The sequence below is a fragment of the Apium graveolens genome, chromosome 2 (genome assembly GCF_009905375.1).
Source record: "Apium graveolens cultivar Ventura chromosome 2, ASM990537v1, whole genome shotgun sequence".
In the NCBI taxonomy this organism is placed as follows: Eukaryota; Viridiplantae; Streptophyta; class Magnoliopsida; order Apiales; family Apiaceae; genus Apium; species Apium graveolens.
In genome coordinates, this window is record NC_133648.1 from 40322550 (window position 1) to 40347613 (window position 25064).

General features: G+C 35.4%; 2 protein-coding genes across 2 annotated transcripts; one reads left to right on the forward strand and one right to left on the reverse strand.

Annotated features, from left to right (window-relative positions):
• Window positions 1–13944: 13944 nt before the first annotated feature.
• Window positions 13945–20381, forward strand: LOC141707319 (calcium-transporting ATPase 1, endoplasmic reticulum-type-like). The gene is made up of 9 exons (XM_074510409.1): window positions 13945–14249; window positions 14536–15957; window positions 16115–16187; window positions 16283–16404; window positions 16810–17091; window positions 17188–17565; window positions 17928–18037; window positions 19192–19420; window positions 19520–20381. The coding sequence occupies exons 2-9, from the start codon at window positions 14542–14544 to the stop codon at window positions 20102–20104; spliced, it is 3195 nt and encodes a 1064-aa protein (XP_074366510.1). The 5' UTR covers window positions 13945–14249; window positions 14536–14541; the 3' UTR covers window positions 20105–20381.
• A 1064-nt stretch (window positions 20382–21445) lies between these two features.
• Window positions 21446–22252, reverse strand: LOC141707320 (histone H4). The gene is made up of 2 exons (XM_074510410.1): window positions 22097–22252; window positions 21446–21948 (listed from the first exon to the last, which is right to left on the reverse strand). Exon 2 carries the CDS (start codon window positions 21918–21920, stop codon window positions 21609–21611), a length of 312 nt encoding a protein of 103 aa, XP_074366511.1. The 5' UTR covers window positions 21921–21948; window positions 22097–22252; the 3' UTR covers window positions 21446–21608.
• Between the last annotated feature and the right edge of the window lie 2812 nt (window positions 22253–25064).

The window sequence follows — 25064 nt, forward strand, 5'->3', positions numbered from 1 at the left end:
TCAGGACCGTTAGATTCAAATACTAAAAGAATATATACTATTCAAGCTTCCGGGTTCGAACCCTGCCAACAACAAATATTTATATTATTATTTATACACTATTAAAACTCTCAGGTTCGAACAACAAATATTTATATTATTATTTATACACTACTCAAGATTCAGGTTCGAATGCCGCCAACAACAAATACTTATATTATTATTTATAAATATATCAATAAGGTAATGTGTTGTAAAAGACATGCATGTACTTTAACAAGACTAAGACAATTTGTCAACCCTAAGCAAGTTATATTGTTATCTTAATCTATATTTTGTACTTGTAACACTTAAAGTCTGTAAAAATGCAAAGGAGCAGACTGAAGTCTTTTTCCTAAAACGGTATCAAGCCTAAGGATTCTATCTGGAAGAAGATCAAGAAGATCATGCCTCAGAAGAATTTTGAAGAAACTTGGAGTTGAATAAATCTGTTTGGAGAAAAATATTTTAAGTCAACATCTCTACAAGTCACAGATTTAAGGTTATAGAAAAGTCATCCGAGAACTCTAGAGAGTACCCGACGGATAAGCAATATTTACTCGATGGATGAGCAATATCTACTCGATGGATGAGCAATATTTACTCGACGGATGAGCTATATATCTACTCGACGGATGAGCTATATATCTACTCGACGGATGAGCAATATCCACTGGGAGTGGGGAAGTCATGAAAGCTACTCGAGAACTTAAGAAGATATCGACAAGCCAATTTAAAGAACTGAAGATTGGAGATATCGACAAGTCATTCCTTCACTAGAGAACTCAGAGTTATCGATAAGTCATAGTGAAGATGTGAAGACTAGAGATCTCGACAAGCTGAAGATCTCTACAAGTCAAACTCAATATGGAATGCTAGAGATCTCGATAAACCTATGTACTTATCGAGATGTCAAGTGTTCTATTAATTCAAACTGGAGATCTCGAAGTACAGTCTCAAAGTACATAATTGCAGATCAGTTCAATATCCAAGATAAACAATCAACAAACAATCCAACAGCTGGAATAAAAAATTTACAAAAATCAGCTTGAAGAGTGTGCAAGATCAGTGGCAAAGATTAACTGACAGAGGAATATTAAAGTAAACACGGGATGCTAAAGATATGCTAAGCCAGAAATGGAAGATTTGATTTTCTATAAATAGAAATGACAAGTGACAGTTTAGAAAAACTAATAGCATGTTTATTATCCACTATGTAAACCAGCAGTTAACTCAGTTATAAAGTTAACACTGGTCCTCTAGTTAGAAGAAATAATTTAGATCAAATCTCTTGTATCACTCTCAAGAAGAAGCTGAGCTCTTTAACATCAAAGAGCTTAGAAATTTTATAGCAAAACAGTCTTAATTTTTAATATAAAAATTAAGTGAGTTTTGAATATTTGTGTTCTTTATTTTATGCAAGTTTAAATTCTGCATGAACACTTTTCTATACAAGATTCAATTTACTTTGATCAACCACTAACTTTCAATAATAGCCTAAAATCAGAAAAACACATTCACCCCACCCCCCCCCTCTGTGCGTGATTCATTACCTAACAAGTGGTATCAGAGCAAAATCTGAAAGTAAACAGATTCAAGATCTTGGAAGAATGAATACACAGAAAATCAGTAGCATCAAAATTCCTACCTTTGACAAAGCTAACTACACTCTTTGGAAAAAGAAAATGATGTTGTTTATCAGGATGGCCAATCTACTTCACATTCAGATTCTCAAGAATGGACCCATCATTCCTATGGTAAGAGTTGAGGAATCTACAGATAGAGACATGGTCATAGCAGCTCATTATGCTCCTAAAGATCCAGCTGAGTATTCAGACCCTGAAAAGGAGAAAGTCTCCCTGGATAACAGCTTATAATTGATATTGATAGAGTCACCTGAAAATGTGATGTACAATAATATTATTAACTGTGACACTGCCAAGCAAATATGGGAGAAGATTGAGATACTCTGTGAAGGAACTGAGGAGGTTAGATCTAATTAAATAAGGATACTGATTTCACAGTATGAGGGATTCATGGCTAAGCCTAAGGAAAGCATTATTGATGTGTTTGAAAGATTCAATAAGCTGATAAATAACTTGCAGCTTTATGACAAATACTATGAAGCTAAAGAAGTGAATCTAAAGTTCTTGCTTCCTCTCCCTGACCATTTGGAACAGAAAATCTCGGCAATCAGGGAAGGGAGAGACTTAAGCAGAATAACTCTGGAAGTTCTATATGAAATTGTCAAAACATATGAACTAGAGATGATTCAAAGGCAATCGTTGAGATCTGGTCAAGGATATGTTGTGGATGGCTCAAGTGCTTTAATTGTAAATAAAAGTCAATCCTTCAATGATGAATTAAGATCTCAAACTTATGTTGCCTCAACAAGTGAGCAGAGAACAAATGATTCACATGAGCAAGTCATACTAGAGTTGGAAAAGGATGAGTTCTACACTCTTGAAGAACTGGATGAGCTAGATCAGTCAATGGCCTATTTAGCTAGAAAATTCTCTAACATTAGAGTAAAGAAGCCAAGGTACTTTATAAATAAAGGACTATCCTTCAACAAAGACAACAGCTGGAAAGAAAAAGGGAAGTACAATTCTGACAGCAAGAGTAGTTACAAAACTGGATCTGTTGACAGATCTAATATAAGGTACTTCAATTGTGATGAACTAGGCCACTTTGCTACAGAATGCAGGAAAGCTAAGAAGGTAAAGAAAGACAAAGCTTACCTTGAACTGGAAGCAAAGTATGAAGCTCTTCTGAAAAAATAACAGAGCAAAGCGTACATTACGGAGGGAAAGAGTTGGGATGATTCAGATTATGATGAAGATGAGGAAGTTGGAAACTATACTCTAATGGCTTTGGAGCAAGGTGAATCATCCTCATCAAAAGCACAGACACCAACTCTTACCACTATTGATTTAAACGTGAATCAATACAAGAAAACTGTTGAAAAGATGAGCACAAAAATATTTCACATTCGCATAAGCATGGTTGCTGCTAATGAAGAAGTTAGCAGATTAACAAAGATAAATAAGAAGCTCAAGAGTGAGAAGCAAGAAACTGAATTGTTGCTAGTTGAGCTTGAAGCTTTAAAACAAGAAAATGCTTATTCAAGAACAAGCTCAAGTGTGCAAATGAAATAGAAGTAGTGTTAAGGGAGAAGCTAGAAAAGAATGAAGTAAAGATGAAATCTTTCAGAAATGCATCTGAACTGGTCGAACAGTATCATTAGAAGAATAAGCCATGTGCAAACATTGTTATTGGCCTTGACTATGATGACATGAGTGACAAAAAGAAAACTGTAGGTGACAAAGGGAAAGCCAAGAAGACTGAGAATGCTCCAACCTTTTTGAAAGAGGTTAATGCACCTATATTCAAAGCATGTGTAGTCAACTTCAGTGAAGAAGAATTGAGTATCAAGGAAGAAATTGCTAATAAAATAAAGAGAAGAAAACTAAAGAATCAGTTCAGTCTTCCAATACTGAAGAGAAACTCATAAACAAACAAAGTCCCAAGACTCATGTTCAAGAAACCAAAACTGAAGATGCAAGAAAGAGAAAGAAAAATAGAAATGGGAAAATAGGGATAAACAAAAGCAATAATTTTACTTATGTTGCAAATGCTCCTAGAAAGAAGTGTGAAAAATGTGACTCTTCAAATCATCTAACTCACCTTTATAAAAAGGTTGTTAGCAAGCCAGTTGAAGGAACTTGCAAATACAATGAAGCAAATTCTAATGATCCTTATTCATTATGTGACAAGTTTGACTGCATTCCTTGTAACATGAAGGTAATGAAGAGTTGACACAAACTGAGAGTAGCCTTAAAGAATCAAGAAATGAGTCTACATCATAAGGAAAACATGCACAACAATCACCGAATTCTGTTTCGTCTAAAATTACTCATTCTACCTCTACTGAACAAGTTACCAAGAAGAAACTACCCAACACTTCTTGGGTTTCCAAACACACTTAAGACTCATTGTGTGCAAGGCAAGTGAAGAAAATCATCTGGATCATAGAAAGTGGATATTCCATGCATATGACTGGTGGTAGAGCCCTGCTATCACAGTTTGAGGAGAAAGTTGGCCCATTGATGACCTTTGGAGACAACAACAAAGGATTCAAAATGGGATATGGCAAGATTGTTCTAAAAATGTTGTCTTTAAATGATGTAGCACTGGTAGCTGATCTTGAAGTGAATCTTTTCATAATTAGCATATTGTAGACAATAGTCTCAAGTCATATTCAACAAAAAGAATGCAGTATTATCAGCATGAAAACCAGTGAAGTTGCTCTGAAGGGAGCAAAGAAAGGAAACTTGTTTGTTGAAGATTTTGACTCAACAAATAAGGATGGTATTTGTTGCTTATTCACCAAGGTATCAGGAGAAATAAACAAGCTCTGACTTAAAAATCTGTCTCACTTGACTTTCAAGAAAATTAACACCTTGTCAAAAAGGAGTTGGTAAGAGACATGCCTAAGATGGAGCTTGCTCAAGTTGAAGTTTGTGAGGTCTGTCAGACTAAGAAAATGAAGAAACTACTCAACAAGAGAATCATGGAAATAGATGCTCATCTCATACACCTGAGTTTGATTGCACACCCTCAGGGGGAGTAAGGGGATCTTCAGATACTGGAAGGAAGCTCAACTTGGGACTATGGTATCCCAAGGGAATCAGTTATGGAGTTGTTGGACTCACAGATACAGATTTTGCTGGATGGAAGGTTGACAAAAAGAGTTCCAGTGGAAGATGTCATTTTTGTCTTTCAAAGACCTGTCTCCTGATATAGCATCAATCTCATTTTTGTACCAGCAGAAAAACAACTAGCTGACATTTTTACTAAACCTTATGATGAAGCAACTTTTACTAGACTTATAAGTGAAATTGGAATGCTCAATTCTTCATCCTAAGGCAAGAACTCAGCTAATATTTTGCAGCAGATTAATCTCCAGTAAATCAAAATTAATTTGATTAAATTGGAAATTAACTGAAATATGAATTATAAATATTTCAGAAATCTCTGCATATTTATTTTTCAAATTCAATTAACTTGGAATTTTTCAAATTCTGAGTAAACTGTTTAGTTGTTAATTTACATCCTTAATATGTAAAATTAACTCAAGGCGGAATTACAATAACCAAAAGTATTTAGAGAACTGAGTTCTCGATAAGTATAAATTGACTTCTCGACAAGTCATTTTAGGACTTCTCGAGTGAGTCATCGATGAGTAAATTTACTGAATTCTCGAGTGACTTCTCGATAGGTTTAAAATGACTTATCGATAAGTCCTTGTAAAGTTCTCTAGTAGTATTCATTCACAGAGTTCTCTACAAAAATAATTTTTTGACTTATCAATAACTCAGAACTGAGATAATTTAAATTGATAAATTATTTTGGTAAAATACCTTTGGAAAATTTATTCTAATTTTATTTTAAATTTATTCAAATAAAAGTTGTAATTAATTCAGTCCACTTTTTGGACAAACTGGGTAATTATTTGACATTTCGATAAGTCAAGTTTAAGTTCTCAATAAGAGTAATTTAAAATGACTTCTCGACATGTACTTCAATTCTCAAATTGACTTCTCGATAGACAAACTCCAAATCTCTATTTTTGAGTTCTCGACAAGTCATCTACTTTTACTATAAATACCCATACTTCTCGATACATACTCTTACTTACAACTTTCGAGATCTAAAGTGACCTAGCTTTCAATCCAAAACCGTTTTATCTCTCGTTTTTCATTCCTTATCAGAAATTTTTCTTACCCATTCATTATCATCAATCATCAATGACCCAAAATATTGCTAGGACATTTATCCCAGAGAAAGGAACCAACTATCTTACTTTCACTGATGCAAACCAAGCTCCTGATAGTTTCAAGGGGTTTGTGAAGCTGCTGTCTGAATCCTATCTTGCATGTGCTTTGACTGCAAATCCAGTACTGTATCTAGACGTGCTACATGAATTCTGGACTACAGCTGTAGTGAGGACTGATGTTAACAATAACTCTCTTTCTTTGGAGGTGACATGCACAATTGGAGGCCAACGAATAGAATTCAATGACCAAGATGTGAATCGAGCCTTGGGGCTTCCAACTGAGAATCTGGTGGAGGTACCAACTCCTGATGAGCTGACTGAGTTCATGGACTTCATCAATTATGGTAGAAGAATCAACCTGTCAAGCTTAAACAGAACCAATCTAAGGAAGGAGTGGTCATTCATCTTTGACTCTATAGTAAGGGCCTTTACTTGTAAAACAACAGGATATGACAATATCTCAAGTGTTGTGCAAAAGCTGGTGTATTCAATTGCCCACAACAAACACCTGAATGTTGGTCTGCTAATCCTGGAAGAACTTGCAACCAGGCTGGTTATGCCTCTGATAGCTAGAGGTAAGGAAATTTTCTTTCCTAGATTTATTATGTCCATTTTAGATAATAAAGTAGCTGACATACACCTACTGAATGGTATAGATAGTACTAAAATAGGCAACTGTAAGCAAGTGTCCAAAATAATATTTGGTTCACTTACTACAAAGAATAAGGTGAATGTAAGTCTGAAAATTACTCCATTTATGTTGGAGAGATTTAGGACTTATCCTTATCATATGCCTGACATGAGATCCAATGCACAATCAAGTACAACTATGATTCATGAACCTGTGGAAGTACAAACACAGGATTACCAACATGGATCTTCTCATGCTGCAACCATTCTTTCACAACCTTTAGAAGCTAGGAAACCAACTACCTCATCTTCCCAAAAAGGTGAGGTCGGTAAAAGGAAGAGAAAGGGGATAAGCCTAGCTGTGATAACTGAGAGTGGTGAGGAGAGTGCTGAAAAAGAACCACCTCTGGTCAAAAGATCCAAAAGGATTAAACAAACTGAGCTGATCACTTTATCCTCCTCTACATCCTCCCAACATGATGCAGTTGTAAAAACAACCAGGAGTGAGTATGCACAGCCTGCACAAGAAGAAATTCAAGTGTATGGTAGGAGAAATAAGGAAGACACACATTGTGAGAGCACATCTCTTGAGCTCCCTCATGTATTCAGGGGGAGCTGCCAACACTCACAACTAAGCAACAATCTATGTTACCTACAATTTGTTCTATTCCAATTCCACTTGAATCTATTTCTCAAGTGCACCAAAAATCAAGTGACTTAGCTCAAGAAGCTTTGTTCACCACCCAGACACCTCATTTAGATGGTAAGAGGCTACATGCTGGGGTAGACCTTGATGACACCATCACAACCATGAGGGGTTCATCAGTCTTTACTGAAGACCTCATGGATACCTCTAATGCACCTTCATGTTCAATATAGTCTTCACAGACTAAAAGGTTTGAGGGTATTACTCCTGGAGGGGAGCTATCTAAATCCTCTCCAATTCAATTGGAGGTTCCTCGTGAAGGAACAACTCCCCTCATAACCCTAGCAGAAATTACCTCTACAGTTGAAGCTAGGAGTACACTTGCCCATTATCCTGCCATAGGAGAGGCAAGCATAGCATATTCAAGTACCAGTGCGTTGCAAGACACACAAGGGTTTGAGGCTGGTGTACATGACAGTATCTCAGTCAAATCCCCTCCAATTCAATTGGAGGTTCCCACTATAAGTGGAGAACAACACATTGTCAAAACCACAGAGCTATCTATGAGTCAAACTGTGATCTCAGTCACAGGAGTTTCTGATGAACCATCCACCTCTCAACCTCAACAACCTCACATACTCTCTCAGTGGCTATAAGACTCTCAACCAACCTCTGTAGATGATCTACTAGTAGAGCAGATCTCTGGACTGGCCAACATCTCATAGCATCTTCTAACTTCAGACATGAGTAACCAAGACTATCAAGCTATCATGCTTGCTTATAATGAAGAGGCCGATGAGCAAAAGGAGAAAATTATCAATGATGCTGAGCCAGATGGGAATGTGGATGCATGGCTGTCTGATGACTTTGCCTTAGAGATGAATCAAGTTCTGGCCAAATTTCGAGAAGAATATGTTACTATTCTGAGCAGCAATGCAAGAGACTTGAATCCAGAAGCTATCTATGATGCCATTATAGATGTATACAAAGCTCAGCTCAAAGCATTTCATCTATTTGGTAAGGCTCTTGAAATCAAACTCACTGGCCATGAAGACAGAATCAGGAAACTGGTGAATGGTAAAATGGACAAGATCATACCATCTCAAGAGCAGATCTCTTCTAAATTCAAATATTTTTCTGAGCAAATGACCAGGATGGATCTTGCCTCCATTGAGAAGGAAGTCAAAAATGTCAAAAAATCGTTCACTAATCTCCATGAAATGATCCGAAACCAAATTACTCATTCAAATGAGACCAAGGTTCAGCTAGATCAACTTCACCAGAGCATATTTAAGCCCTCAGCTTTGCTAATGGAAGGGATCAAAGAGGCTATAGAAGAACACTTTGGAACATCTAGCAACTCTTATCAGGCTGAATCCACTTCAACAAATTTACAAATTCAGTCTCTACAGGGTCAAGTCACAGCATTACAAGACTCCAACTCCTCTCTCACTGCACAAGTTGAGGCTTTGACATCTCTTGTCAAAACCCAACAAATAGATATCCAAACTCTGGTGGATTCCCATAAGCATCTTCAAATACAGAATTCTATAGCTTTAGGAGCCATCATGGGTAAACTTAACATACCACTACATTCTTTTCCTGAACAAGTAAGGCCTGAAATTCCTACTCCCATTCTAATGCCTGCCAACAAGACTAATGGGGAGATAGAGGCCAAGTTGGCACAATCAAGGTCATCTCAACATCAAGTTCAGGGTGCTGGTAAGAAAGCTAAAGAAGTTGATCTTGAAAAGGAGAGTCTTACTAGGTCTGCTGAAGGACCTAGTTTGAGCAGAGAGTTTGAAGAACTACTCAATGCCTTAAAAACTTCTCTCAACAACAATCACTTCACATATAAAAAGGCCCTGGATAAGACAATCAATTTCATAAGAGTGATCAAGGTCAACAAGGACAACTTTATGAAAGATAGGATAGTGGTTAATGCAAATGACTCAGGGACAGACAGATGTATGCAGGTGTCTCTCAATTGCCATGTCTCAAGGAGGGCATCTGAGTTAGATATCTTTATCAGCAAAGTTAGAGTTATAACCCGTGAAGATACCAAGCTACTAACTGCAGTGAAAGATGCTCATGTAGCTGCCTTTCCTGAAGCTTATCTACAGCCAAGTAAGGGTATAACATACATATGTCCAACTACCAAATAATTCAAATTTTTTAATATCCCTAAATAATGTGTCAGGAGCAATGAGAAGCTTATCATGATCCTAGGAACTAGCTTAAAAGCTAAGAAAAACAAGAACCATGATGATTTAGAAATGATAAAGCTACTAAGAAAATATCTGAATAATGCAGAAGTCAACTTGCCCAAAACTCAGTTTAACAATGATGACTTGGATGATGATGAACACAATAAGAATGATCAGAATCTTTCTGGCTCAAATCTGAGTCAATCTAGTAAGCCATCTGGTAGAAAGGGTGGTGAGAAGAAGAAGGAGGATGACAAGAAAGATGAAGAGAAGAAGAGAGGGGAGAGGAAGAGCAGAAAACCTCATGATAATTTAGGAACTCAAACAACCCTAAAAATCCAAATACAACCATCTCAAACCTTACCTCAACCCACAACATCAACTATCTCTAATATCAAACCTTCCCAAACATCTAAGCCAAAATTTCTTTACAGGCAAACTGCCAACTCCCTTCTAAAAATTCCAATCACTTCAAGCCTTACAAATCTCAAGAAAATGACAACCCTACCTTTAGCCAAACCTTCACTAAAATTCAAGCTCAAATCTGTTGGGAGAAAGCCTAAGAAAGTCAAGTCTGTAAAGAAAGTGGAAGTCACTGAAAGGGCCATCTGTAATTGCTTTAAGGAATCTGACTTTCTACCTCTAAATTGGTGCACCTCAGATGAAGACCATTTCCAACATCCAGCTGAGGAAATTGTTAAAATCTGGGTTGTATCCCTGAGAGAAGTTAGAGTCTATTTTAAGGATGGTACATTCACTCTTCTAGACAAAAAGTTAATGGGTTCTTTGACTCTTGCAGAAATTAATAGAGTGTTAAGTTTGTTAAAAGGCAAGGACACTGTTACAAGGACATGGAGATCATCTCTGGTTGAATGGTTGATTGAAAGGGAGGAAACAAAGAAAAGAGACTAGGCTGAAGCTGAAGAAAGAAGAAGAAGAAGAAGACATGATGAAGAAATAGATATGTTTATAAAAAGATCAGAAGAGTTGAAAGCAAAAGGAATGAGTAGAATTTCTAAAGATGGTATATTTCTAAACATCAAAGTTGGTGGATTCTCAAGATTCAGCCTAGAGTATCTGTACCGGGATTACCCTAAGGCAGCAAGGCAAAAACTTGTGGAAGCTCTAAGTGGAACACTCATCATAGAAGAACTTGAAATTCTTGATCACTTCAAGGATAAACTTAGAGAAGAAGCAGATGTAAAAACTGTCTTTACCTGATTCTTGTAATCATGAAATCTGGTGAATCTTATGTTGCACAAGGTGTAATTCTATCAAGCTTTATGTTTTAATTTTATCTTCCATCAGTTTTAAACTTGGGGTTAGTCTTGTTAACATGCATGAATTTGTGTGAAGCAATCTTCTCACAAATTGGGGGAGATTGTTGTAAAAGACATGCCTGTACTTTAACAAGACTAAGATAATTTGTCAACCCTAAGTAAGTTGTATTGTTATATCTTAATCTGTATTTTGTACTTGTAACACTTAAAGTCTGTAAAAATGCAAAGGAGCAGACTGAAGTCTTTTTCCTAAAACAGTATCAAGCCTAAGAATTATATCTGGAAGAAGATCAAGAAGATCATGCCTCAGAAGAATTTTGAAGAAACTTGGAGTTGAATAAATCAGTTTGGAGTAAAATATTCTAAGTCAAGATCTCTACAAGTCACAAATTTAATGTTATAGAGAAGTCATTCGAGAACTCTAGAGAGTACCCGACGGATAAGCAATATCTACTCAATAGATGAGCAATATCTACTCGACGGATGAACAATATCTACTCAACGGATGAGCTATATATCTACTCGACGGATGAGCTATATATCTACTCGACGGATGAGCAATATCCATTGGGAGTGGAGAAGTCAGGAAAGTTACTCGAGAACTCAAGAAGATATCGACAAACCAATTTAAAGAACTGGAGATTGGAGATATCGACAAGTCATTACTTCACTAGAGAACTCAGAGTTATCGATAAGTCATAGTGAAGATGTGAAGACTAGATATCTCGACAAGCTGAAGATCTCTACAAGTCAAACTCAATATAGAATGCTAGATATCTCGATAAGCTTATGTACTTATCGAGATGTCAAGTATTCTATTAATTCAAACTGGAGATCTCGAAGAACAGTCTCAAAGTACAGAATTGCAGATCAGTTCAATATCCAAGATAAACAATCAACAAACAATCCAACAGCTGGATTCATAAGTCTACAAAAAGCAGCTTGAAGAGTGTTCAAGATCAATGGAAAAGATTAACTAACAGAGGAAGATTAAAGTAAACACGGGATGCTAAAGATATGCTAAGCCAGAAATGGAAGATTTGTTTTTCTATAAATAGAAATGACAAGTGACAGTTTAGAAAAACTAATAGCATGTTTATTATCCACTCTGTAAACCAGCAGTTAACTGAGTTATAAAGTTAACACTGGTCCTCTAGTTAGAAGAAATAATTTAGATCAAATCTCTTGTATCACTCTCAAGAAGAAGCTGAGCTCTTTAACATCAAAGAGCTTAGAAATTTTGTAGCAAAACAGTCTTAATTTTTAATATAAAAATTAAGTGAGTTTTGAAGATTTGTGTTCTTTATTTTATGCAAGTTTAAATTCCGCATGAACACTTTTCTATACAAGATTTAATTTACTTTGTTCAACCATTAATTTTCAAGAAAAGCCTAAATCAGAAAAACACATTCAACCCCCATCTGTGTGTGATTCATTACCTAACATAATGATTAAAAAAAAATTATTATAATTTTAAATTACCACAAACCTGTCCAAAAAAAACTAAAACAGAATACAACCCATCTACCATATCATGTAATTAGTCATATGGCTTTAAAAAGTGAAATTGTAGCACCTACACGAGCAACTAAGACTATTAATAACTATGAGAACAAACTACCAAACTTATTAAATATAAGTATTAGACAAAGAAAATTATTACATGCTACCAAAAATTATACTAAATTACAAACTACACATGCAAACTACGAAAGTCCAAACTAATCTCCCATCATAATCCTCCTGCGCCAAGATCTCCTATCCGAGGTCAGGTCATCACTGAGATTTAGGACCCTTAAATCCAGCGTGAGTAGGTCAGCCCAAGTTCGCCTTGCCCTCTCTCCTTCTCGATCTCGATACCACTAAATCCTCCACCCTGTGCACTGGAGCAAATACCCTTCTTCGCCTAATATGTCCAAACCAACACAATTGACCTTCTCTCACTTTTTCTGCAATAGGCGCAACTCGTAATTTATTCCTGAAAAAACCATTTGACAATTTATCCAACATGGAAAGTCCACAAATCCATCTTAACATTCTCATTTCCGCCACCTCTAACCTACACTCTTAGCCTTTTTTATTACTATTATTTTGATATACCGGAAATTATGTCGGGAGGAGCACCCTTTACCCGCCCCTGTTATGTACCGCTATCTCCCTTGCTTTGCTTATGATGTTCGAATCTTAATCAGGTGTGCGTGTGTCTAAGAACGTCTATGATTATGATTATTTATTAGCTAAAAAGTTTACGTAATAATATAATTTAGATATTAGACAAAATATGTGACCCTTTAGCATAATATTTGTTAATAATAATTTTATATATCCTATATCACATATTCTAGATGATATTTTATAGATTCTTTGATCTTGTATTATTAGCTAAAAACATACTTAATTTAAATCTAAATCTAACTCTATATATTAGTACATACTTATATTTTTATTACATTTAATATATGATAAAGTTTTTGTTTTTCATTAATTATTTTGTACTTTAATAATTATGTTAATATACATTTCATATTTATATAAATATTAATAAATCTAAGATAAAATATAATCTAATCTAACATAATATTATATTTTATAATATATATAACTAATGTTTATTAATTTTATTTGGTCATGTATAAATATGTTATTATATTTAAATTATAATATATATTAAATTACGATCTTATTAAATATATTTTATTTCTTTTGTATTTAATTAAATATAAACTAAATCTTGTTGTTAGGCGTAGGTCTTGATCAATGATATGTTTTTTTTGAAACACTCATAAATCTTGTTGAGCTTGTTCTCTTTATCCTTTACGTTTCTAAAAAAATCAGTTGGAGATTTAATTTTTACTGGTATTCTAAAAAACGGAAATTGAAATTATCGATAAAAATATCTTGTAGTAAATAATTGGATAATCGGTATTTAATTGAAATATTAATCGGATGTGTTTAATAAAATATAAAATATTTAATTTATTAAATTAAACATATTAATTTAAGAAAATGCACTGACTAATAGAATTATAAAAATGAATCGATTGAGTATCTTAGAAAGATTAATCAGATAATTAATTGATAAAAATATTGTTTTTTAGAACATAGTTTTTTACATAAATACGAGGAAAAAAGAGTAAAATGCACGAGGCAGGTCACCCAGGCGAATATGCCAACCCAAAGTGCCATTTAATGATCGTTTTTAAATATTTCCCTGGAATGATCATTTCTTTATTAATCTTCCTACTACATTTTTTTAAGAAATTAATTTTCCTACTACTCTTTGAGTATTTGGATAACAGGATGTGTTTTTGAACAAAACAATAAAACTGGACACTGACGTTTCTTTAATACTTAGCGAGACGTAGGGAGAGAGACAGCGAGAGAGATCTCGAGAGAGAGATAGAGTAATAAATAGGAAAGGGGAGAGGAAGGAAGGCGATTGAATAGCTCCTTTGTTTTCTTCATTCCTCTATAAACAACACAACCATTTTCATCTAAATCTCCCTTCACCTTTTGAATTCTCTCACCCTATACTCCACTGCCCTTACTCTCTCTCCTCATTTCTAGAGAGAGAAACAACATCCAAAGCTCCCTCTCTCACTCCTCTTTGTCTCTATCACCTTTCCCTGGTAAATTCTCATTCTACATCCTTCCCTTATTTTTCATGTTCATATGTATATACCTTTTATACATGCTCTTTACTGTTCTATACACTGTGTTGTTTACTGTTCTATATGCATACATAGATGTACATGTTCTCTTGATACTGTTTGAGATATTAGATTTTTTAATTTATGTGAAACTCGCGTGGATTAGGATCAGATTGTTATTATTTTAGGTTTGTGAAGTTTTGATTTTTGTGATTATTGAATTTATATGCTTATATGTGTGAATTTGTTTGGTTTTGGATTATAGGTTGTTATGGGTAAAGGAGGGGAGAATGAAGGTAGGAGAGATGATTCCGGGGCTGATAACAAGTCGAATAGAGTTGTATTTGCTGCGTGGGCGAAAGATGCTCATGAATGTGAGGAGGAGTTGAAGGTGAGACGAGATATTGGATTATCGATTGAGGAAGTTGAGAAGAGGAGACAGGTTTATGGATGGAATGAGTTAGAGAAGCACCCAGGACAGTCGATATTAAGATTGGTTTTGGATCAGTTTAATGACACTTTAGTTAGGATTTTACTTGTTGCTGCTGTCGTTTCATTTGTTTTAGCGTGGTATGATGGGGATGAAGGTGGGGAAATGGAGATCACTGCGTTTGTTGAGCCGTTGGTAATATTTTTGATCTTGATTGTGAATGCCATTGTGGGGGTTTGGCAGGAGAGTAATGCAGAGAAAGCTTTAGAGGCTCTTAAGGAAATTCAGTCGGAGCATGCAGCGGTGATTCGTGATGGGCAGAAGAATTCGAATTTGCTTGCGAAAGAGCTTGTTCCGGGGGATATTGTTGAGCTTAGGGTTGGGGATAAAGTGCCTGCTGATATGAGGGTTTTGATCTTGATTAGCTCTACTCTAAGGCTTGAGCAAGGTTCATTGACGGGAGAGAGTGAGGCCGTTAGTAAGACGGTGAAACCAGTTCCTGAAGATTGTGAGATTCAGGGGAAGAAGTGTATGGTCTTTGCAGGAACCACTGTTGTCAATGGAATTTGTATCTGCTTGGTCACACAAACTGGTATGAATACAGAGATTGGAAAGGTGCATTCACAAATTCATGAAGCATCCCAAAATGAGGAAGATACACCTTTGAAAAAGAAACTGAATGAGTTTGGAGAGGTTCTGACTCTATTAATTGGTCTAATTTGTGCGCTAGTTTGGCTTATTAATGTGAAATATTTTCTATCATGGGAGTATGTTAATGGATGGCCAACGAATTTCAAGTTCTCATTTGAGAAATGCACATATTACTTTGAAATTGCTGTGGCCTTAGCAGTCGCTGCCATTCCAGAAGGTTTACCTGCAGTTATTACAACATGTTTGGCCCTTGGTACGCGTAAGATGGCACAGAAGAATGCCCTTGTCCGCAAGCTGCCAAGCGTTGAAACTCTTGGTTGTACAACTGTCATATGTTCTGATAAAACCGGTACTCTTACCACTAATCAGATGGCAGTGACTAAGCTTGTTGCTATGGGTCTTCAAGGAAATGCTCTCCGGTCCTTTAATGTTGATGGCACCACATACAATCCTTTTGATGGGAAGATACAAAGTTGGCCCATTGGTCAATTAGATACCAACCTTCAAACTATTGCAAAGATTGCTGCTGTCTGCAATGATGCTGGTATTGAACACAATGGGAGTCATTATGTTGCTAGCGGGATGCCTACTGAAGCAGCATTAAAGGTAACATGATAAAACCATGACATTCCGCCCACCTTTCGGATTTTAATATTTCGCCCCGTCCGTCTAAACATTTTACTTATTTTCACTTAAAAAAACTTGAATTGCCTTACTCACTGGCTTAATTTTATTTTACACTTACAATAAAATTTTGTTTCAGGTTCTTGTTGAAAAAATGGGGCATCCTGATGAACTGGATACAAGTTTACCTGAATCTGGTGCTGATGCACAACGTATGTCACTAATGTAGTGTTTTTTCATGTGTTATTGTTTGCATATATGTTTTCTTTCTTTAGTAAACATTCAACTTCGCTTCTACACATTTAAGGTTGTTGCCGAAGATGGGGTGAGATTGAGCGTCGAATCGGCACACTTGAGTTTGACCGTGATAGGAAATCAATGGGAGTTATTGTTAGTTCCAGCTCAGGAAGAAATTCATTATTCGTAAAGGTGATACATATCCTCTCTCCCATCAGTTGTGCTATTTAAATTTGAAACTACAGTAACATATACACAATACTATCTATACAATTTAATCTTTAAACACATGACCTTTTCTCTTCCTGCCACCCTTTTTTTTCAAGTTTGTCTCTGAGTTATCTATACCACATATATTTATTGGATTACCAAATGCTTCATTGCTTTTGGTGTATGTTCTATTAAAGAGTTTTTAAATCTTTACAAGTCTATGTCTATGTATGAGGTCAATGAAGTCATCTTCCATGATACACTTGATCATTGTATACAACTGGATGAGATCAGTTTGCTCCAGGATTGTGTCTTGTTTAAGTATTTTCATTCATATTTTTTTATTGCCTCTGTGAAAGTATTCTGACATCTGTGATATTCCCACAGGGTGCAGTAGAAAACTTGTTGGAAAGAAGCTCTTTTATTCAATTACTTGATGGTTCTGTAACAGAGCTCGACCAGAATGTCAGGAAAGCTATCTTACAGAGCCTTCAAGAAATGTCATCGACTGCATTGCGTGTGTTGGGTTTCGCATACAAGGATGATCTAGCAGAGTTTGCAACATATACTGGTGATGAAGACCATCCAGCTCATGAGCTGTTACTTAATCCATCTAACTACTCATCAATTGAGAGTAAACTTGTATTTGCTGGTTTGGCTGGGCTACGTGTACGTTGCCATTTTTTTTGTATAATTGTCGTATACACAAGTGAGTTTTTCTTGAATTTTTTTTAACTGATGCCTCAATCAAAATATGCTTCACAGGATCCACCACGAAAAGAAGTTCGCCAAGCTATTGAGGACTGCAGAATAGCTGGTATCCAGGTTATGGTCATTACTGGAGATAACAAGAACACTGCTGAAGCTATTTGTCGTGAAATAGGTGTCTTTGAACCTAACGAGGACATCAGTTCCAAAAGCCTAACAGGGAGAGAGTTCATGGATCATCGTGACAAGAAAAATCACTTAAGGCAGAGTGGAGGGCTCCTCTTCTCTAGGGCAGAACCGAGGCATAAACAAGAGATAGTAAGGCTGCTCAAGGAAGATGGTGAAGTAGTTGCGATGACTGGTGATGGAGTGAATGACGCCCCTGCCCTCAAACTGGCCGACATTGGTATTGCAATGGGCATAGCTGGTACTGAGGTATATCTTATATCGTTTTCTCTGGTATATTGACTTTTCTTAAGTTTTGCTTTTTATCTCGTTCTATTAAAAATATGATTAGGAACTTGTGATTTTAAAAAAATGAAAAAGCAACTTGTCATCTACTTAATGTAGCGTTATGTTTATTCTACAGTACACTGTCATACAACGATGATATCTTTTTTTTGGGTCATGTTTATTGCGATTAACAGTAGATTATTGCTATATCTGGCTCAGTCATTGGTTAGCAATAGGGATGACCTAAAATAAAAGGTTTATTACCTTTAATGCGTCTGGGTTTAACTATCTCTGGATTTTGTCCTATCCTCTAATTTATACATCTTTATCATTATCTGTTTCAGGTTGCCAAGGAAGCTTCTGACATGGTTTTAGCGGATGACAATTTTAGTACAATTGTAGCTGCTGTTGGTGAAGGCAGGTCTATCTATAACAACATGAAGGCATTTATCAGGTACGTACAATATGTTTCTTTCAGCTTTTCTTTTTTTTCAATGATTCAATGAATGGAAATTGTTAATCAATTCAATTGCAATAATGCTTTCTTAGGATAGAATGTGTACTCATAATTATTTATGATTATATATAATCATGATTATAGTAACCAATGTTGTCATTCATGTAAAACAAATTTGATATGTGGTGATCATCAGATGGTCATATACACTCAGACCTTGGTTTCTTACCATTTCATGTTTCTTATATTATTGTAAAAAGCCGGTAGTGTTGAGAAATTAACAATGAGGACAGTGGCGGTCATACGCAGCTAGTTCAAGTAATTCTTTACAAATGAATTTTTGAATTATAAATGAGGTTTATTTCAATATAAGGAAAGAAAGAGTGATCTCTTTCGCATTTTAAATATAGGTATACATAATCATAATCATGAGAGGAATTTGATCTTTGTAGCAGTCCAGACCTAGTCTTTATGACCTCACGAACAATAGCTGATTGCCAAGATGATATACATGAGGGTTCCTCATCTTAAAGTCTGACCTTAGCACATGAGGCAAATAAGAGTTTCGAAGAAAACCACTGTTTTTTGTCTGAGTCCTAGAGAGTAGAGACTTGACCGTTAAAGTGTGTTCATGGACTGTTATCCTTGGCTAAAATCATTACCTTCTGTTCCGTAAATATAAATTAGCTCCATATCCATCAAATCATATATATATATATATTTTATAGAATATCCAGGGGGTATTCCCGAAGGAACAGAGCCGCAAGAGAAATATATACGCTTTCACAGTAGTATCTCTTTCCCTCCCTCTTAAAACTACAGTGCATTTACGGCAGATTTTGAACTGTTGAAATATAATGATCCTGGGGTTAATTAAGTCTATTTATATTGGATGAACCTGTAACCGAAGTATCTCTCTCATTCTTTCTTGGATCTAAAAGGCAGCTGGACAGGTTCTGAACTGTTGAGACACTGTGTTAGTGAACATGGACTTGATCGACCCTGTATTTTTGGAAATAACTTCTTTCCCAGTTTCTGCTCTTAAAGCTTGTGCAGTTTTCTCTTCTGCTTGATTCTATTTATGTAGTATAATAATTCCTGAATGGGCACTTTTATTGATTGCGCCAACCTTGTATTTTTTATATATACAGGTACATGATTTCCTCAAATATTGGGGAAGTTGCCTCTATATTCCTCACAGCTGCTTTAGGTATACCAGAAGGCCTTATTCCTGTTCAGCTTTTGTGGGTCAATCTGGTTACTGATGGACCCCCAGCAACAGCTTTAGGATTTAATCCGCCTGACAAGTACATAATGAAGAATCCTCCTCGCAGAAGCGATGACTCTTTGATCAGTGCATGGATATTATTTCGTTATCTGGTATTATTTTATCTTAGTACTTTCTCCTTTAAGGAAACACTTTAAATGTCTTAATTGTTTTGGTTCATTGCTTACTTTTCCTTGATGTTGTCTATGTAGGTTATTGGACTCTATGTGGGAGTAGCTACTGTAGGAGTATTTATTATATGGTTCACACAAGAATCGTTTTTAGGGATTGACCTAAGTAAAGATGGCCACAGTCTTGTCTCTTATTCGCAACTCGCCAACTGGGATCAGTGCACATCCTGGGGAAATTTCTCAGCTTCACCTTTCACTGCCGGATTTCAAGTATTCAGTTTTGACGCTAATCCTTGTGATTATTTTCAGACTGGAAAAATCAAAGCTATGACTCTCTCTCTGTCTGTATTGGTTGCAATTGAGATGTTCAATTCCCTTAATGCCCTTTCTGAGGATGTGAGTCTCTTGAGTATGCCTCCTTGGGTCAACCCGTGGCTCCTCTTGGCAATGTCAGTTTCCTTTGGACTGCATTTCTTGATCCTTTATGTGCCTTTCCTTGCTCAAATATTTGGCATTGTCCCACTGAGCCTGAATGAGTGGTTGTTGGTGGTGGCCGTTGCTTTTCCTGTGATATTGATTGACGAGATTCTCAAGTTTGTGGGAAGGTGTACAAGTGGGGTTCGGTCGTCACGATCGAAGAGTTCATTAAAGCACAAGGCGGAGTAAGGTTGAGGTGAAGATACAGACAGAGAAAAGTTCCCACTGGTCTAATTGACCTTTGTTATTCTTGGTCCTTTAACCCTTATGTTAAAAACAGCAAGGGTTAGTAAGACCACGAAGATATATTTAATTGATAAGAAGACATTTATAGAACTACTGACAGGAATTACTGGATCTTAGTTTATGGAAGATCACTTAATACTTAAAACGGAACCAATCAAATTTTGATTTTGTTCTTCATAATTTTGGCTAACTGAATATCTATGTGACTTCATAATTTTTAGGCTTTCTGTCCTGAAATGAATGCAACTGTGCAGGTTTCATTTCCTGGTTGCAAGTATCCTAATATCTTATTTCAATATTTTTGTTAAGATTTTGACATACATACCTTGTGCCTTTATTTTAAAATCGTCATCGAGTCAATTTTTAAGTATTTTTTAAGGCATTCATATTCTCATATATGTGTCTCATGAAACCCTAAAAGATCATAACAACGAATTACTGTTGATGAAAATGTGAAATGAGTTTAGGAAGTCATTCGATGCATTAATTTAAATATTAGTTAAAAAATATATTCCTCCAACCGTTAACATGTTAGTAATAATTTTAGAAATCCTCTATTCTGTCTGCTAAAACATTCACGTCAGCTTAACTACGTTAATATATTCCTATATTTATATCACACTTAATACATACATATATAAATATATTAAAATTCTTATTTTATATTTAATATTTTAAACTTTATTATATTTATTTTAATATACATTGCATATTTGTATGAATACAAATAGATATAAAATAATATAATATTATGTTTGGTTATATTTAAATATGTTATTATATTTCAAATGTAATATATATTAAATTGCTATTTATTTAATATATTTTCATTGAATATATTATTATATTTTAACTGGTATTTAACTAAATATATACTAAATTTATTTTAACATATAAAATTTTCATATATATAGTAATAAAATAATTTTATTAAATATAGCGCACCATTATAACTAGTACCACTAGAGGAAAACCTCTTACAAACTCAACAAATTTTTAAATACAGTAATAATCATTTAGCTAAACATTTTAGCTATTAATTTTGGAGATGCTCTAATAGCATCCCACTTCAGCTGTATACGTGGCATTTCAGTCTTCAAGTTCTTAAACTCAACCACCATGATCCCAGAACAATCTAAAATTGAGCAGATTAATTGTGCAGCAAATTACAATCACTACACAGAATTGACAAACTTTCTGGGAACATACGGCAAGCATTTTTTTTTAATTCAGGTACTAAAAATGATCCGAATTATCTAAAATTCACAACCAAAAACATTTCAATTACTTGCAAAAGGACCATATCATTCATTCCATAAACCATTTTAACAGCATACAAGTTTCAAATACCACCCTCTTACAATACTACATCCTAAAACTTATAACATAACACAAACACACGTTGTTTTCTTGACAGCAAGACCTTTAAACAACAACAATGCTAACTTTAACCGCCGAAACCATAAAGAGTCCTGCCCTGCCTCTTGAGAGCATAGACAACATCCATAGCAGTCACAGTCTTCCTCCTAGCGTGCTCGGTGTAAGTAACCGCATCACGGATAACATTCTCCAAAAAGATCTTCAACACGCCTCTGGTCTCCTCGTAAATGAGTCCACTGATACGCTTCACACCGCCTCTTCTAGCCAATCTTCGAATAGCAGGCTTGGTGATCCCCTGGATGTTGTCGCGGAGAACTTTACGATGCCTCTTGGCTCCTCCCTTTCCCAGTCCCTTGCCTCCCTTTCCTCTTCCTGACATTTCTTCGCTTCTTAGCTAATCGTAAATTCTGTGAAGCATTTCATCAAACAAACTGTGAGCATTCAAATATAAAAAGAAATGTAAAATAAAACTGAGCATATACATAGGAATGAATACCAATTCAGAGCAAGTACGAGATTGGAAATTAAATACAATAACAAAATATGAAAGCAAACCTTAAAATTGAGACGGAGATATGAGTGAGCGAAAAGAGAATGAGAAGGAAGTGGATCTGAAGTTGTGTATATATAGTGTGACGAGTTTTCTATTCGATCCGTGTGACTTTGTGAGAGTGATATATGACCGTTGATGGATATTAGTGGGCGGTGGGGATTAGAGATTGAGAGCACACGGATAGGTGACCTGGCGGGTTAGTTTATCGCTGAAATGTTAAATTTTGAATTTTTTGGTTTGGTGTAGCAAAAATGCGCGCGGGAGGTAGGAAAACAGTGTGAGGCTCTTAACGTGCTGGTTTGAAAAAACTTAAATTATAATTTAAAATAAATAAGTGATTCATAAAGGATAATTAGATAAATATTTATAAGTTATTTAAGTGTCTGAATAATTTTATTTATAAGCCATAAGTTTTTTTTACTTAAATGAACTAAAATCAATAATTTTTAAATATGATTATTTTAATTTGTGAATTTTAAATTAGATTAACATTTTAAAACATATTTTTTTAAACCAAAATTAATAAAAAAACGGGAAATCAAAATAAGTTGAAAAAATGTATGTTGTTGCTGACATTCAACTTATCAACTTATAAATTATAAATTCGACTTATAAATTGGGTCGACAAACACTCAATGATGATGGAGGTGTTTTGGAGTAATTGAAATGAAAGATGCTTGTTCCTCTATCACTGAACTGATCTTCACGTAGTTTTATCTTCATTTCCTTGGTTCTTCAAATCTCTGCCAGATAATACTTCTCAGTCTTGAAGTAATCATCAGCAACTTCTTTTGTACAACCATATTTCATGTTGAGAAACGCATATCTCTCTTGCTTCTGTTGATCATATTTCCTGTAACAGCTTGGAGCATGGAGTTGTTGAAATATGCATTTAGACTTTCAATCACCTTCTGTTGATCAACCACAAATGCCCTGTAGGTTGTAAACTCCACTGAGTAGCCATGGAAAATATTCTAACTGTAGAACATTCTCTCCAAACACTTTGAGGTTATCCAGTGTTTGCTTCTGTTGGCCATTAACTCATTAGTGGTCTTCATGTATACATCCAGATCAAGGCTTGATCTTACTTATTGCAGACTGTTTTGACTGCTCCAGCTCTTTGGTATTTAGAAAGTCTTGATTAGCTTGATATTTCCCTTGTAGCTTTAATCAAGTTCGGGTTATTCCTTTGTACCACCCCATTCTGATACGGAGCTCCCAGTGCTAAATATATCTCTATATTTGCTTCCAGTTTGATCTCCTGATATGATCAATCACCATCTGTAATGTCTTGTCTTGAGAATGCACGAACAACAACTTTGTTTCATAAGAGTAGTCAACCACCATCACTAAGGTATATCTTTACTTGATGTGATGTTGTCTTTGACTTCTCTTTCTGACATGCCTCACATTTACCATCTTCTGAATTCTAGATGAGGCAGCCCTCTCACAAACCCTTTTCACAAAAGAGTTCCTTGAGTTGATGTTCAAGGGGCCATAGCTAAACTTTTGTCAGATGAATCTTTACAGTAGAAACCATTGACTTCACCTTTTCAGAGTTTCCTGTCTAGCCACGAGCATATCCTTTCCTTACTCTAAGAAGAGCAAGCTTCTCAATCTTCCTGCTTCAGATGAGACACTAATCCTTCATTGAATTGACATTTTGTCCTTTGATGCAGAACTGTCTGATAAGAGGATTTGTGCCTTGATTCTCCTGCAAGGAAGTTGCTTCAACTGTTATCAGTGACTCCAATGATTAGTTGTTATCAATGATAGCAATTGTTGAATCCATGATGACATCCCTTTTCTGTATAGCTTGTCCCATAGTGAAAACCTTTGTTGTCATCTCCAAAGATTACTGACGGAATAGCTTTTATTGATCACATTTGATTGTGAGGCTCTTTCTTTGATCATATGCCTTCAGTATGAATTACCAAGAATACATATGAATCAATTGACCTGTTATGTCCTGCACTCACAAATGGATTAACAATTTTTGGTACCCAACTTATCAGTTTGGGTCCAGTTGGATTAGAGATTTTATTATTAACAGAGATAACAACAGCTACAACCTTATCATGCTAATTCTTATCTTTGACTGGCCATTTTCTCCATTTTAATACCCTTGACAAATTTGTCTCTAGGCTAGGGGAAAATGGTTCCAACCTTACATAAGGAGGACTAGCAGTCTTGGCCCTATTGTAATCCTAAATATGCTTCTTCTATAATTAATGCAAGTACTAGGAGATGCATTCATGGTATAAAGAATAAGCGAGCATTGAGTTGGGAATACATGGCATTCATTCAGAAACATTATGCATAAGAATTAAGCAAGACAGGCATGATATGGAACAAACATAATTGACAAATAAATCACTAATTCTATCTAGTCCAATCCTGTTGATGTATCTCATCTAGCTATCTCAATCCAAATATAAACTAATACATCTTAACTAATAATTTAGATCAAATGAATAAATCATATTGTAATAGGTTATATGAGATAAACATAAACAAAGATCTTATATGCTGGAAAAATACATACCTCACTAAAGCAATTAATCATGTTCAACAAATATTCAAATGCATATTTAAGATCATCTAAAGTAACATACACAAATTAAACATCAATCCTAGTTACCAGAAAAATAATCTAGTGAACTAGTTCAACATTATCTATGTGTGATGCTATCGTGCTTGTGCGAGTGTTAAACATTTAAACACTATGATCTTATCATGCATTGTTTATTGAGAGCAAAGTATTGCAGTGGTTCAAGAAATTGAAACCTGAAATATGTGAGTTGGACCATCTTCAGAGATTGCTATGAAATCAAGATATTCATGATTCTCGTCAGTTGATCCATCCCAACTCTTTCCCGTACACTATAAGTCTTGATTGGCTGCTTCCCTTAGAAAATATTCCACCTTTGTCTCAACTCATCAACTGAATCCCTACTCATCCTTGTTTGT

Bases quoted from the DNA above. Each gene is read 5' to 3' on its own strand.
- LOC141707319 (XM_074510409.1), top strand. From the start codon at position 14,542: ATGGGTAAAGGAGGGGAGAATGAAGGTAGGAGAGATGATTCCGGGGCT. The intron at 15,958-16,114 runs GTAACATGATAA...ATTTTGTTTCAG, and splicing joins CTACTGAAGCAGCATTAAAG to GTTCTTGTTGAAAAAATGGG. The intron at 18,038-19,191 runs GTACGTACAATA...TTATATATACAG, and splicing joins AACATGAAGGCATTTATCAG to GTACATGATTTCCTCAAATA.
- LOC141707320 (XM_074510410.1), bottom strand. From the start codon at position 21,920: ATGTCAGGAAGAGGAAAGGGAGGCAAGGGACTGGGAAAGGGAGGAGCC.